Source organism: Danio rerio, chromosome 21 (genome assembly GCF_052040795.2).
Source record: "Danio rerio strain M-AB ecotype USA chromosome 21, GRCz13ab, whole genome shotgun sequence".
NCBI lineage: Eukaryota > Metazoa > Chordata > Actinopteri > Cypriniformes > Danionidae > Danio > Danio rerio.
In genome coordinates, this window is record NC_141041.1 from 45,274,729 (window position 1) to 45,290,000 (window position 15,272).

The following is a 15,272-nucleotide window of genomic DNA, read 5'->3' on the forward strand; positions in this document are numbered from 1 at the left end:
GCTGCTTAATTATTCATGAGACCTGCCAGACCTGCCAGAGTCAAGCCCGAGCTGAGAGACACGCCACGGACCCACGTACGGCACGGGCACACAGTATTTAGCCGTTCATGAAGGCTCATAAGCGTTTGTTTCCATCATCCACGGGGTTTATTGCATGTTTTCCCCCGCGATCTTGTCAGGGCCGATCATACAGCAAAGCTGTGTGTGTGCTGTTAGCATTTTTGTCGGGAGAGCAGCACGAGAATTAGAGAATGGCGGACGCTGTCTTTTATCAGGAGTTCATTCACATTCAGACACATCACTGTGCTGCTGTGTTTGCCTAAATCCTCCAGATTACCAGCAGGGTTAATGGTTAAAATAGACAGGTCAGGAGACCTGCTGCACTGAGTCTGCTGGATACGGGGATTGAGGGAGAAGTCCTCATTTATAGGGTTTACATGAACACACTTATCTTTATAATTATATAAATTGTGGTTATGTGTATATGAAATTACGAATAACAAATGTTGCAGGGCATTAAATCACTGTTCATTTCTTTGCATTTTAACTTTGTAAACTATAAACTCATGCGTCTCCTCACGGTTTGTCTCATTTTGTGAGCTAGCTTCGTTCGCTCACGTTCTCCCCTGCTGGCCACACCCACTCCTGCCCGATGCTCGCTGAGCTCCATGCCCATTAATCATGCATCTTTTGAAAAAATTCTGAAGTAGACTTTAACCGAAAGTGGGGGTGTCATGGCCCTTTAAGTAGTTAATGTTTAGAGGAATAACCCTGATTTTCAATTAAGACCAAAGAAAACGTGTTATTCTGATCAACTGTCATTGCCTTATGTTGCTAAAAGCTTGTATTCATTTCTTTCTTCTGAGGAATATTCATTTATTCTTTTTCTTTTCCGCTTAGTCCCTTTATTAATCCGGGGTCGCCACAGCGGAATGATCCGCCAACTTAACCAGCATATGTTTTACGCTTCGGATGCCCTTTCAGCTGCAACCCATCACTGGGAAACACCCATACACTCTCATTCACACTCATACACCACGGACAATTTTAGCTTACCCAATTCACCTGTACCGCATGTCTTTGGACTTGTGGGGAAACCAGAGCACCTGGAGGAAACCCATGCGAACACTGTGAGAACATACAAACTCCACACAGAAATGTCAAGTGACCCAGCCGAGGCTCGAACCAGCAAGCTTCTTGCAGAGAGGCAACAGCACAACCCACTGCGCCACCACGTCACCCTCTGTGGAATATAAAAGAAGATAGTTTGAAGAATGTTGGTTTATGAGACGGGCGATTCCTTCTCACTGACTTTTCCTGTATTTTGGTGACACAAAATCAATGGAAAGAGAAATGTGTTTACGCTCCACAGAAGAAACACAAATGCACACAATGATAGGAGTTGGAGTAAAATAACTAATGTCTAATTTTTAGGTAAACCATCTCTTTGTCTTCTTTTGTTTAATTCAATGTTTTGTTTTATTATTGTGGAATCTTTGAAGACGCCTATTTATTAAGAAAAACTCACGGTGAGCCTTTTAAACCAGTTTTTTAATTGCTAAATGCACTTGCTTGTTCAGTACACAGACAGTTAACCATGGCTTGAGGCCACTGAATCTTGACAGCTGCGGGTTTCGGCGCATGCGCACTGCAGTCTCAGAGAGGAAGCGCGACACAGCAGTAGCAACGGACGAGCTGCGGCTGATATCCCTTGACACAATTATGTCTGTCTCGCCACCGCCAGTTTCTCTCAGGTATCCGTTTACCGGAGCCTGAATGGCGTTGGTAACTGTGCAGCGGTCGCCTACTCCAAGCGCAACATCCAGCCCGTGCGTTTCGGTGAGTGACTAGCATCTTTTTTCCCCCTCTCCGACACCTTCCACCGCCTCGGTATAGTTTTGGGTTCATTTCCGCTGTTTCATTTAGTCCGTTTGTCCTCAGACGCTATAGAAGCACGCATGCGTCAAATATACAGTCAAAATTACTACGTTGCCCTTATGGCTTATCAAACATCTCTGCGAGCGTAAGACATATGTTGTGTAAGTCTGTTTTGTAGAGATTTTCTGCTTAATCTAACGTTACCGGTTGTTTGCAGGGGCTTGTTAAAGACAGGAAGTGTTTGGTGATAATTGCTCAAATGTCTCTAAGCGTCTTTTTAGATAATGTATCAGATAGTTCATAATCATATGCAAATCTGCCGATGACGATGCGATTGGTCTTCAAACGAAAGTCGTGTTGGAACCAGGAAGTAAACACAGCTGCCCCCTGAAATACTGTCATAATAAACAGACTGTCTGCATGGTGTGAAATGGTGGGGTTATAAATGTGTTACTGACTAACAGTAGGCAGCGTTTTTGCGTAAAAAAAAGCTTATTTATGATAACATTTTATAATCACCATGTCTGGGACTACTTCACAATATAGTTATTTATATTAATAAAATTATATATTAATTTATAGAAAGTACTGTGCATTGTGATTTTTATTTTTTGTTCAAATGAAACATAACAGCTCAATGGTTACTTTCAAGAAACTATTCTTATAAATATGAGTATCTATTATTTATCGGCTATCGGCTTAGTCCCTTTATTAATCTGGGGTCGCCACAGTGGAATGAACTGCCAACTTATCCAGCATATGTTTTACGCAGCGGATGCCCTTCCAGCTGCAACCCATCACTGGGAAACATCCATACACACCCATGCACACACACACACTATGGCCAATCTAGCTTACCCAATATACCTATAGCGCATGTCTTTGGACTTGTGAGGGAAACCGGAGCACCCAGAGGAAACCCACTCCAACACAGAGAGTATGCAAACTCCACACAAAAACGCCAACTGACCCAGCCGAGACTCAAACCAGCGATATTCTTGCTGTGAGGCGATCGTGCTATAGGAAATGTCTTTAAATAGAATGAAATGTATTGGGATGAACCCCAATAAACACAACAGATAAGTTCTGGAAGACTTTATTGTCTACATAGAGAACTAACAGATAACCCCCTAAATACAGATTAACTTGTACTCCCTGAATAATTCTTTAATAAAATAAATAATTTTTATGATGACAGAAATGTCATGCAAATTCCAGTTATTAAACAAAAGCACAGAAACTCCGATTCTGGTTAAAATTGTTGTAAAGATGTAAACGTACAGCAGAAGAAATAGGGAAAATGTAGGTTAAGAATCATTTTGAGATTGAATCGTGACTCACAGAATCATAATCGGATTGTGAAGTTTCTAAATATTACCATCCCTGCACTAAATAGAGGCTGTATCCAAATCACATACTGTACTTCCATACTATATAGTATGTTAAAAGCTAGAGGTGCAGAATATATAGTTTCAGCATAGATATCTCAATGTGCTCAATGGATATCAATGTGCTTAATAGTCACATCGCTGGATCTGCAAGGTCAAGCATTGCTTTTTTTTTGACCAGGAGCTTGGAGATTATTAGCAAAGTTTCTTATTGCATTTGTTTAATTTTTTTTTCCTTTTAAAAATATCCAGTGAGCATGCAGACACAGAAAACATAGCATTTGTAGCTTTAAGACTAGTTTAATTAAAAAAAAAATTGTGAAGACAGTCAAGTGTCATTTTACATTTGATTTTTAAATATTTGTGTTCAGCTGCCATTAAGACTTGCTGGACAAATATGAGGCACTTTTTCCGCTCTCATTTGTATGTTTCCCCCTTAAAAATCCCGAGTTCATTTTAATAATTTATGCAGATGCACTCCTCTATACAAATTACCCCAAACATTGTGTAATAGGGAATTCTTCTCAAAAAGAGTCATTCAATCCATCTGGTGAAAGATATTTCATATTGCAATGAAAATCGCTGAAAAACAAAATATTGCAATGTCAATCTTTTTCCAATATCGTGCAGCCCTATTTAAAAAAGTATGCGAGCTGAGTATCATGTCTCAATTCATACAGTGTTTGAAAATAGTATTTGAGAACTACACAGCTGACCTACTACTTCCTGCAAGATTCTGAAGTGTACTATGCTATTCCATGATGCTGTGCGAGAGCGGCGCAACTGATTGTAGGTCACAAGATAATGACAAATGGTGGATGTAGCACGTACAAATTTCATTCATACTGCTCACATTCACAGAACATGTTTTTCTAATGGTCGTGAAGTAACATCAAATTCAAATGTAGTACCTGCTCGAGTAGTATGCGGTTTTGAACGCAGCCAGAGAGCCACAGGGAGCAAAGTGCACTAGAAGAAATCAATAGCTCCACCCACTCCTTTGAAGCTCCACCAGTGATGTCATCAAGATGGTCTGTCTACGTTCTCAAAAATTTGAGATGAGTTCATTCATTCATTTTTTTTTCGGCTTGAATGTACCGGCAACTATTCCAGCATGTTTTACACAACGGATACCCTTCCAGCTGCAACCCAATACTGGAAAACACACATACACTGTCACATTCACACTCTCTCATACACTACGGCCAATGTTTGTTTACCCAATTCATTTAAATCGTGGAGGAAACCCTCACGAACACAAGGAGAACATGCAAAAACACCAACTGATCCAAACTAGCGACCTTCTTGCTGTGAGGTGACAGTGCTTACCATTGAGCCACCGTGCCGCTAAATTTGAAATATTTTTATGTAGATATTTTGCAATAAATGTTCATTCATTCATTCATTCATTCATTTTTTTTGTCGGCTTAGTCCCTTTATTAATCCGGGGTCGCCACAGTGGAATGAACCGCCAACTTATATAGCAAGTTTTTACGCAGCGAATGCCCTTCCAGCCGCAACCCATCTCTGGGAAACATCCACACACATACTCATACACTACGGACAATTTAGCCTACCCAATTCACATGTACCGCATGTCTTTGGACTGTGGGGGAAACCGGAGCACCCGGAGGAAACCCACGCAAAGGCAGGGAGAACATGCAAACTCCGAACAGAAACGCCAACTGAGCTGAGGTTCGAACCAGCAACCTTCTTGCTGTGAGCCGACAGCACTCTACCTACTGCGCCACTGCCTCGCCTCCGCAGTAAATGTTATTCATTTAATAATTTTAATTTTTTTTTGCGGTGCTTAATAGGATTGCAGTTCTTTCCTTGATTAAACCCATCACAGTCCTTTTTGAGTGATTTTCACATACTAAGTTGGTAGCTGCTTGGTGAAAGATCATTGTTTAAGTTTTTTTATGATCTTCTTTTTCTTTCTGGCAATGTTGCACTTTGTTTTTTCTTAAGTCTTTAGACGGAAGAATGAATATAGTACAATTTAATTTAAAAAATCATATCACACATATTTAGTAAGCACAGCCCCTGAAACTACATTTAGAAAACCTTTTTTTCTCAAAATGTCAAAGCATCCCCCTTGAAACCCTTCCTGTTAAAGTCCAGTTTAAAATCATTCAACTGGGAAGATTGTTTGCCTTTACCGGTCATTTTGTATGTCAGGATAAAAGCTTAGACCTGCGTTGAAGCAATTAGCTTTTACCACCAGTGAGTCATATGATATCTCAGTGTTGTCAATATAGTGGCTGGAAATGCAGTCATGATGGTGCTTGTAAAATCTGGGTCATTATTACATGGTTGGAAGTTGAACATTTGGGGTGGAGTTGATACCATTGAGGAACCAGTATACACTTTAACTATTATCTCTTTGAGTATAGATTCTTGACCTCATATTACTTTCAGGGGATTTTTAATAAGTGTGTTAAAAACTGTTATGGAACTATTGGACATGTAATATGTTATTTAAGATCTTTCATAATTTGACATCTGTAAGAAATTTCATGAGAGAGGAAATTTATTTATCAAGCACAATAAAAACAACCGTAGTTGACCACTGTGCTGTACAACATTTCTGCTAAAACATAAAATAGAACTAAATGACCACAGTATATTTAAAAAATAGACCAAGAGGGTAGAAAAAAAACTCTGATTAATGCCAATTTTGCATACTTTGTGGACAGTTAAAATTTGTTTTCTCTGATGAACTAATTTAACAAATTATGCAGTCTGTTTTGTGCATTAAAAAAGTCTGCATGATTATATAATCGATTTGAACATATTAATTGCATAGTCAAATATTTAGAGGTCTGGGAGTCATTTGCTGCTCAGAAACCAATTGATTTGAACACAGATTTCATGGAGTTAAGCATTTCCATAATGCAAAGCACTGAGCTTTCGTTTGGGTTTATGCAAAACCATGGCCATCTTGGGTCATATCTGCCTTGAGTTCCTTTGAGATGAATTAGTTCTGTGATAACCAGTTTTTGTTTTGTTGCTGCTGCTGCATTCGATTGTTTTCAGAATATGGCAAGTCTCAAGCTTACTGATACAATGCAATTCAAATGAGGTCTAATGATGTAAGAATCGCTTTGAAAGCAAGTGTTCACCATGTTTCTAGTCATCATCGTCACCCAATTGCACTGGTAAAGATTTATTCCGCGTGGTGTCATTTGTTTGAAAATAGGAAGTTTCTAAATGTCCTGTCAGCCTTTATCACAATATGTCTAAATTAGAGCTGCACTGTACATAGTTTCAGCATTGGTATTGTAATGTGCGAGACTACAATAGTGGCATCGCATATATAATGAATAATATAAGATATAAGAAGAATAGTTTAACCCTAATAAACTAAATAATATTTAAGTCCTGTGACTAAGATTTCAATGCAATTTAAACCATTTGGGAACAAGAATTATACAATGTGTAGCTTTAACATCATAGTCAGCTTTTGAAGTAGTTTAAAAAAAGTGTTTCAACATTGCCCTAAGACAACAATGGGTGTTCCTTGAGTAGTTTTGGACAACTTTTATTAAAGGTTTTGATCCACGTCTGATGTTTACTACTTTATTGATTATTGAATTCCTGTATGTAAATGCTGCTAGACTGTCCAAAAAAAAACATAAATAACTTTATTTAATTGGTTCCTCTGCTCTATTCTATTAATTAAGTTATTTATTACTTGTTTTATTTCATGCAGATGCACTCTCTGTCAGTGAAAAGTGATTTTTTCCCCAAATATGTCTTAATCATATTGTTAAATTATATTTAAATTGCAAAATATATCACAAAAGTACAGAATATTGCCATGACTATTTTTTACAATATTGTGCAGCCTAGTCTGAATATAATTGTTACGTGCCACCCCTATCTAGGCCCAGGGAAACTTGCAACAAAATAACATAAATGGGAAAAAAAAGAATTAAATTTTGCCAAATAAAAAAATTAGAGGCCAATTATTCATTCATTCGTTTTCTTGTCAACTTAGTCTCTTTATTATTCTGGGTTCACCACAACGGAATGAACCGCCAACTTATCCAGCAAGTTTTTATGCAGCGGATGCCCTTCCAGCCACAACCCATCTCTGGGAAACATACACACACACACACACACACACATACACTACGGACAATTTAGCCTACTCAATTCACCTGTACTTCATGTCTCTGGACTGTGGGGGAAACCGGAGGAAACCAATGCGAACGCAGGGAGAATATGCAAACTCCACACCAACTGAGCTGAGGCTCGAACCAGTGACCTTCTTGCTGTGAGGCGACAGCACTACTGTGCCACTGCTTCAACCAAGGCCAATTATAATAATAGAAAAATATTTAACTAAATAATCAAACACTAAAGGGCAGGGCAGCCAACAATCATCACTCTCCTCCTGTCCTAGCACTCCAACAATCACTTACACCTAATACAATGTCCAGAAATACATTTATTTAAAGATTAGGTAAAAAATGACCTAGGGTAATTGTAGGTTTCAAAAATACAAACAAACAACAAACTAACAAAATGTCTAACTGATTTAGGAAGCAACTGTCTAAACTTTCAAAATAAAATTAAAAAGAAAAAACAAAGATCTTACCTTGCTCCCTCTCTACCAGAAACAGGAGAAAAATAATGTATCAAAATAATGTATCAGAATGCAAAAAGTGGCATCCACCTCCATACTGCTCCAAAAAGCTGAACCAAAACCAAAAAATGTAATACAAAAATAAATAATAATATAGAATTGTGACTACCTTTTGTCAATTTACCTCCTTTCTGGAATAGCAACACTGACACGACTCTTTCTTTAAAACTTTTTTTAAATTTTTTTTACAAGTTTTAAACTCTCTTTAACACATTCACCTTTAGCATGACATCATCAGACGCTGACATGAGAGGTCTAATAGGCTGAATCGGATAGATGAAATTTATTGATTAGTGGCAAGAAAGCTAGCATGAATTCTTGGACAGATCAATAGTGGGAGGACAGAGCGGGACATTACCCAAACAAAATATATAGGAATCAATTAATGCCTTTGTTGAAGTTATGTGATTAAATGGCATGGCACTGCAGGACAGCAGTGCTTTTCTCCTTTTCTAGATTTCAAAAGCATACAGCTGTTGTTTTAATAAGTTTAATATTTAAAGTGCAGGGGTCTTCGGCAGAGGTCACTGCAGTACTGCAGGGGACGTGTCAATAAACAGTTGAAGTCAGAATTATTAGCCCCCCTGTATTATTAGCGCCCCTGTTTATTTGTTTCCCCAATTACTGTTTAATGGAGGGAAGATCGTTTCAGCACATTTCTAAGCATAATAGTTTTAAAAACTTATTTCTAATAACAGATTTATTTTATTTTTGTCATGATGACAGTAAATAATATTTTACTTGATATTTTTCAAGACACTTCTATACAGCTTAAAGTGACATTTAAAGGCTTAACTAGGTTAATTAGGTTAACTAGGCAGGTTAGGGTAATTAGGCAAGTTATTGTATGATGATGGTTTGTTCTGTAGTGTATCGAAAAAAATAGCTTAAAGGGGCTAATAATTTTATCCCAAAAATGTTTTTTTAAAAATTAATAACTACTTTTATTCTAGCTGAAACAAAACAAATAAGACTTTCTCCAGAAGACAAAATATTATTATATTATTAGACATACTGTAAAAATGTCATTGCTCTGTTAAACATAATTTGGGAAATATATAAAAAATAAAATAAAAATAAAAAGGGGGCTAATAATTCTGACTTTAACTGTATATATTTTAAATATCTTAGGTAGGCATTTTCTAGGTATGCCGTGGTTTGGAAAAGTCAAGGTTTTAAAACTGTCAAAATTTTCTGCAACACTGCTCCTAAGGTGTGTACATTTTTTATTTACTATTTTTTTCTTTAGGACAACAAAATCTCCAGCAGAAAAGATGGTGTTTAAAATTGTAAAAACCTGTTTTTAAAACAAATGAAGACAGCAGAAGTCAATATTTCATTTAACCTGACACTTGTACTGTTCCAAAATATTTTAAATGTTTCTCAACATAAAATATAGTGTTCAAAAGGGAAAAAAAGCTTTTATTTTTTTATCCAGACATTTTAAAAGGATATATTTTAGAGCAGTGATCACAATACTGTGAAACCTTGATGTTTTTACCGTCAGAATCTTACACCGGCCCATGCCTAAGAATAAATTCACACCTAGATGTTTGTTTCAGAACCTAGAGTATTTGCCCTCTTAGCTTGGTTCATTTGGGCAAATGTGAACACGGCATTTGTGCTCAGATCCATGTCAAAACTAAAAATAAACCATGAAACTTTGACCAATGCGAGGACAGTCTACTGTGTGGAAGTGAATGGCACCAACAACAAAAAGCAATAATGAAACAATTTTATTCTCTGTTTTGAGACAAAACAATCAATCTACAGGTGTTAAATTATGTTTAGTGGGCACTGAAAATATGTTAATACTGTGTAAAAAACACAATAACCTCAACTGAATCTTTGCATTTGCATGCACAGTGTTGATTTAATGAATTTCTTGTTTAGCTTTATGCTAAACTTTGCAATGTATTTCATTCTTTCTTGGCCTCATATTTACAATCAGAGGCAATATTTACATATCACTACAGATGAATGAATAAATTTCTTTCTTCTTTTTTTATCAGGAGTCTGGCAGTGGGGAAGATGATCGCCGATCTCAACCCAGAAGGTAAGAGCCTATTTCTGAAATGTTAATGTCTTAAGAGCCAGTAGTTGGTACTAGAACGGGTCATACAAAGTCATTATGTTTAAAGGATGTTTGGGTTGTTAAATATGCAAGATATGCAAAGTAAAACATAATGAAGGAATAGTTCACCCACAAATTAAAATTGTCATCATTTACTCACTCTTAACTTGTTTCAGACTTATATGAGTTTCTTCTATACTAAACAAGATATTTTGAAGAATGCTGGAAACCTGTAACCATTCAATCATTCATTCATTCATTTTCTTGTCGGTTTAGTCCCTTTATCAATCTTGGGTCACCACAGCGGAATGAACCGCCAACTTATCCAGCACGTTTTTATGCAGCGGATGCCCTTCCAGCCGCAACCTTTCTCTGGGAAACATCCCCAAACACTCATTCACACACACACACACACTCATACACTACGGACAATTTAGCCTACCCAATTCACCTGTACCGCATGTCTTTGGACTTGTGGGGGAAATCGGATCACCCGGAGGAAACCCACACGAACACGAGGAGAACATGCAAACTCCACACAGAAATGCCAACTGACCCAGCCGAGGCTTGTACTAGCGACCTTCTTGCTGTGAGGCGACAACACTTCCTACTGCGCCACTGCTTCGCCTGAAACCATTCACTTACATAGTGTTTGTTTTTCCTATTATGGAAGTCAATGGTTACAGGTTTTGAGCTTTCTTTACATTATTTTCTTTCGCGTTTAACAAAAAAAAAAAAGAAACTTGTGAAGGTTGGAACCACTTGAGGCTGAGTAAATGTTGAGTAATTGCGAACTGAGCATATCTTTTATGTTTTGAAATAACATAAAATAAGGAAACGTGAAATATGCCTTAGATATAAAGTTGAGATTTAGGTATCGAGGTCAGCCCAAATAGTCATAGAACTTCAAATTCAAAATCAACATAAATATGACACTAGTTACAAGCTATTAATGGTATTATTATTATACTAGTGTAAAAACACAGATAATAACAGCCTCTTTCAGCTCGTCACTATTATGCAAACAAACTCTCAAAGTAGAGCAGTAGTTGCAGGATTTTGCATTCCACACCGTCCTGCTTTTTCCATTGTTGTTTCTATGTAAGCATCCTCTTGACAGGTGTATTCAAACTTTCTGTTTTCTGGTGTCTTTTGCAGCACCTCACACATGAAATTCAATTCTACAAGCATGTCAGAAGTTCTGTCTCGTCCTGTGTGAATAGCTGTTAAGAACTGGCAGTTTTTTCTCAATTATGGTCCTTAATAGAGCGGTTTGCTTATGATCAGGACCATCAGGAGGTCAATCATTAATTTATCATTATCATTTTCATATTGCTCACATGCTTAATAGGGACATTTGCCTGTAGCCAGCCTGGTAAAAAATTCTGTTTTTTTTTTTTTTTTTTAAAGTGGATCGTTTTGCAATTGTACGCCTTATTTTCTAACAAATTATGAAATTTAAATATTGCATTTTTGTGACATTTTAAACACTGCCCTGAATTAGCTTGTTGGATGGTCATCATAACCACACTTTTTGACTATTTTTCCCAAAATAGTATTCAATTCAATTTTAATATGGGCCGCTTTTGGTGCTTGACACCTCTTTCAAGATTTAAAATGAAAGTTACTTGTAAAATGTTTTCTCAACAATACTGTAGAGAAAGATGACTTTTCGTATGCCAAAATTGTATGTTTTCTTGCACAGCTGGATGTTTTACTCATGAAAAATATTTGTTAGCGTTTGCCAAAACTGATTAGCTGAAGTCAGCAACAGCCAACTTCTGCTTTAAGATTCTGCTAGGTCTAAAAGCCTTTTTCAATGGATTATTTTCAACACGATGGCATAGCAGCCAAAATAGGACGAATGAGCTCATGTATGGAACAAATTCTGCACCTTTGTCAGTGAGGGGCGGGTCTTCTGAACAACCCGAACCCCCCCCCATTATTTATATAGTTGAAGTCAGAATTATTAGCCCCCTTTTCATTTTTATTTTCTTTTTTAAATATTTCCCAAATGATTTTTAACAGAGCAATTAAATTTTCACAGTATGTCTGATAATATTTTTTCTTCTGGAGAAAGTCTTATTTGTTTTATTTCGGCTAGAATAAAAGCAGTTATTAATTTTTTAAAAAACATTTTTGGGACAAAATTATTAGCCCCTTTAAGCTAATTTTTTTTGTATACAGAACAAACCATCATCATACAATAACTTGACTAATTACCCTAACCTGCCTAGTTTACCTTATTAACCTAGTTAAGCCTTTAAATGTCACTTTAATCTTTATAGAAGTGTCTTGAAAAATATCTAGTCAAATATTATTTACTGTCATCATGGAAAAGATAAAATTAGTTATTAGAAATAAGTTTTTTTAAACTATTATGTTTAGAAATGTGCTGAAACAATCTTCCCAGAACAGAACAGAAATTGGGGGGAAAAAATAAACAGTGGCGCTAATAATTCAGGGGGCTAATAATTCTGACTTCAACTGTGTATGTGTATATATATATATATATATATATATATATATATATATATATATATATATATATATATATATATATATATATATATATATATAAATAAAACTTCAGCATTTATGCTTATTTTGTTGACATTATTTGTATATTTTCTTATGAGATAAGTACATAACAGTTTTTATGTTATGTTGATAAATGTTTGTTGCGTTACTTTAATTTTAGATGTGTTGCCCTGATGGTGTTGAGTATTCGTGTGAATGACTGAGAGCACCCTTTATATATTAGTATGCTTCATCTTTGCTCGTGGGAAAAGTTGTGTTTTGATTGGATTGGTTCATCATATGACTTTCTCATCTCCACATGCTTATGGTTAGGATTTTGTCTTGGTAACAAAGCTACATTCTGTAGAGTACTTCAAAACATTGGTGAATAAATGAATGAAAAATGGTAATTGACTGTAAATTTTAATTCTGGTAACCACAGCTCAAATTTTTTTACCATAAATGTCTATGGAAAAAAAATCGGTGGTTGTCTTAAACTGAAGTCTTTGTAAAGCGATATTAAAATGTGTTTTTCACACAACAGAAAAATGTGTTAGTAACCACCCAGCCATGTTTGAATGGAGAAAAAAAGTCAAGTAGCTAAAAAAGTTCTTTGAAAAATAAGCAGGACTCTCTGCCTTCACTAGTTATGTTCACTAGTGGCACTGAAAGCAAAGCAATAGAGAGACAAAGTGGCGACAATGGAAGTTTAAAATGTATAATCGTCACATGATTTATGTAGACTGAAGTAGTTCCAGTAAGTGCTCCGTGGTTAATTAAAATAATGTTATATAACGTCAATTTTGTGAGAATACTACGGTAAGAAATTTACCAATGATTATTTACTATATAATTGTTGTGGAGTTAGTTCAAGCCGATGAGTCACACACAATGGCGTGACAAAGTTCCCATACAGACATGGACATAGACACACACACACACACACACACAGCAGGGACACACACAGCAAGCGTTTGAAGCTCAATAATTTCATCAGAAAAAAATGTAACGGTGCTTTAAATGAGTGGACGAAGTTAAAAATCATTAATAATGATCTTAAAGGGATTTTACATGGATTACACATGTTAAAGTCGTTCTTACTGAAATTGTTAAACCAACTTAAATGGCTTAAATTGACTCAACAACGCAAACCTAAATAAAACAGTTTATGTTAATTGTGTTAATAAGTTAAATAAACATAAAAACACATATTATCATGACTTATTGATCATCATTTTCTAAACTGGAAAAATAAAAAAAATCTGAAACCCAGCCCTACTTTTGCGCAATCAACACATGCATGATAGTCAATGTAATCTTTATAGAGATTTTAAGTTTCTTATCCCACAATACAGCAGTTCAGAGTTTGCTGTTGTTTTGCCCTGATTTTTCATCACCACTTTTATTTAATATATTAAATGTTAGATATATGTTTTTCAATTGAATGTGTTTGTTTAGATCAGGGGTGTGCAAACTGGGTCCTGGAAGGCTGCTGTCCTGCATAGTTTAGCTTTAACACACCCGCCTGGAAGTTTCTAGTATACCTAGAAAGAGCTTGATTTGCTGGTTCGGGTGTGTTTAATTCGGGTTGGATTTAAAATATGCAGGACACCGGCCATCCACTACAGAGTTTGGACACCCCTGGTTTAGATGGAATTGCATGAGTAGCTGCATTGATATAATTAAAAAGGCTTTCGTAAAGATCCTCCAAAAGTTAGTAATGTCTTAAAAGTGAATGATTTTTAACAGAGCAATGAAATTTTCACAGTATGTCTGATAATATTTTTTCTTCTGGAGAAAGTCTTATTTGTTTTATTCCGGCTAGAATAAAAGCAGTTATTAATTTTTCAAAAAACATTTTTGGGACAAAATTATTAGCCCCTTTAAGCTAATTTTTTTTTTCGATAGTCTACAAAACAAACCATCATCATACAATAACTTGCCTAATTACCCTAACCTGCCTAGTTAACCTAATTAACCTAGTTAAGCCTTTAAATGTCACTTTAAGCTGTATAGAAGTGTCTTGAAAAATATCTAGTAAAATATTATTTACTGTCATCATGGCAAAGATAAAATAATTCAGTTATTAGAAATTAGTTTTTAAAACTATTATGCTTAGAAATGTGCTGAAACAATCTTCCCAGAACAGAAAAAAATTTGGGGAAAAAAAATAAACAGGGGCGCTAATAATCCAGAGGGGCTAATAATTCTGACTTATATATATGATATATACAACCCAAAAGAAACAATGCTTATCAAACAGGTATGAGTCGGCTCACTATAGAATTATAATGATTGATTTTATTTTATTTGACATTTTTGCATTTATGAAGAAAAAGTGTCGTTATGGATGTGACAGCTGTGAAATAGCCACTTGTGTGATTTTGGCAAATTAAATATAATAGTTTGAAATACTGACAGAAACATTTACGAGTATTTTTACAGTACTGTAAAATACTTGCTAACACAAAAAATGTAGAAACGGTTTGTCTATTTTGGTGAAAACTAAATTATTTTTTATGGCAAGGTTGACATTTGCATGGAATTGCCCATATATATATATATATATATATATATATCTATCTATCTATCTATCTATCTATCTATCTATCTATCTATCTATCTATCTATCTATCTATCTATCTATCTATCTATCTATCTATCTATCTATCTATCTATCTATCTATCTATCTATCTATCTATCTATCTATCTATCTATCTATCTATCTATCTATCTATCTATCTATCTATCTATCTA

The 15,272-nt window shown here is 35.7% G+C and overlaps 1 protein-coding gene across 5 annotated transcripts in view; it reads left to right on the plus strand.

Annotated features, from left to right (window-relative positions):
• The first annotated feature begins 1,650 nt into the window (after positions 1-1,650).
• Positions 1,651-15,272, plus strand: part of ssh2b (slingshot protein phosphatase 2b) — a 65,309-nt gene continuing 51,687 nt past the window's right edge. For 4 of the 5 annotated variants that reach the window (XR_015519628.1, XM_087299934.1, XM_087299935.1 and 1 more), the window contains exons 1-2: positions 1,651-1,839; positions 9,933-9,976. Coding sequence is in view for 4 of the 5 variants with exons in the window: in XM_087299934.1 (XP_087156060.1) it covers positions 1,777-1,839; positions 9,933-9,976 (107 nt within the window). In the remaining variant the exon portion in view is untranslated. 5 annotated transcript variants of the gene reach the window in all.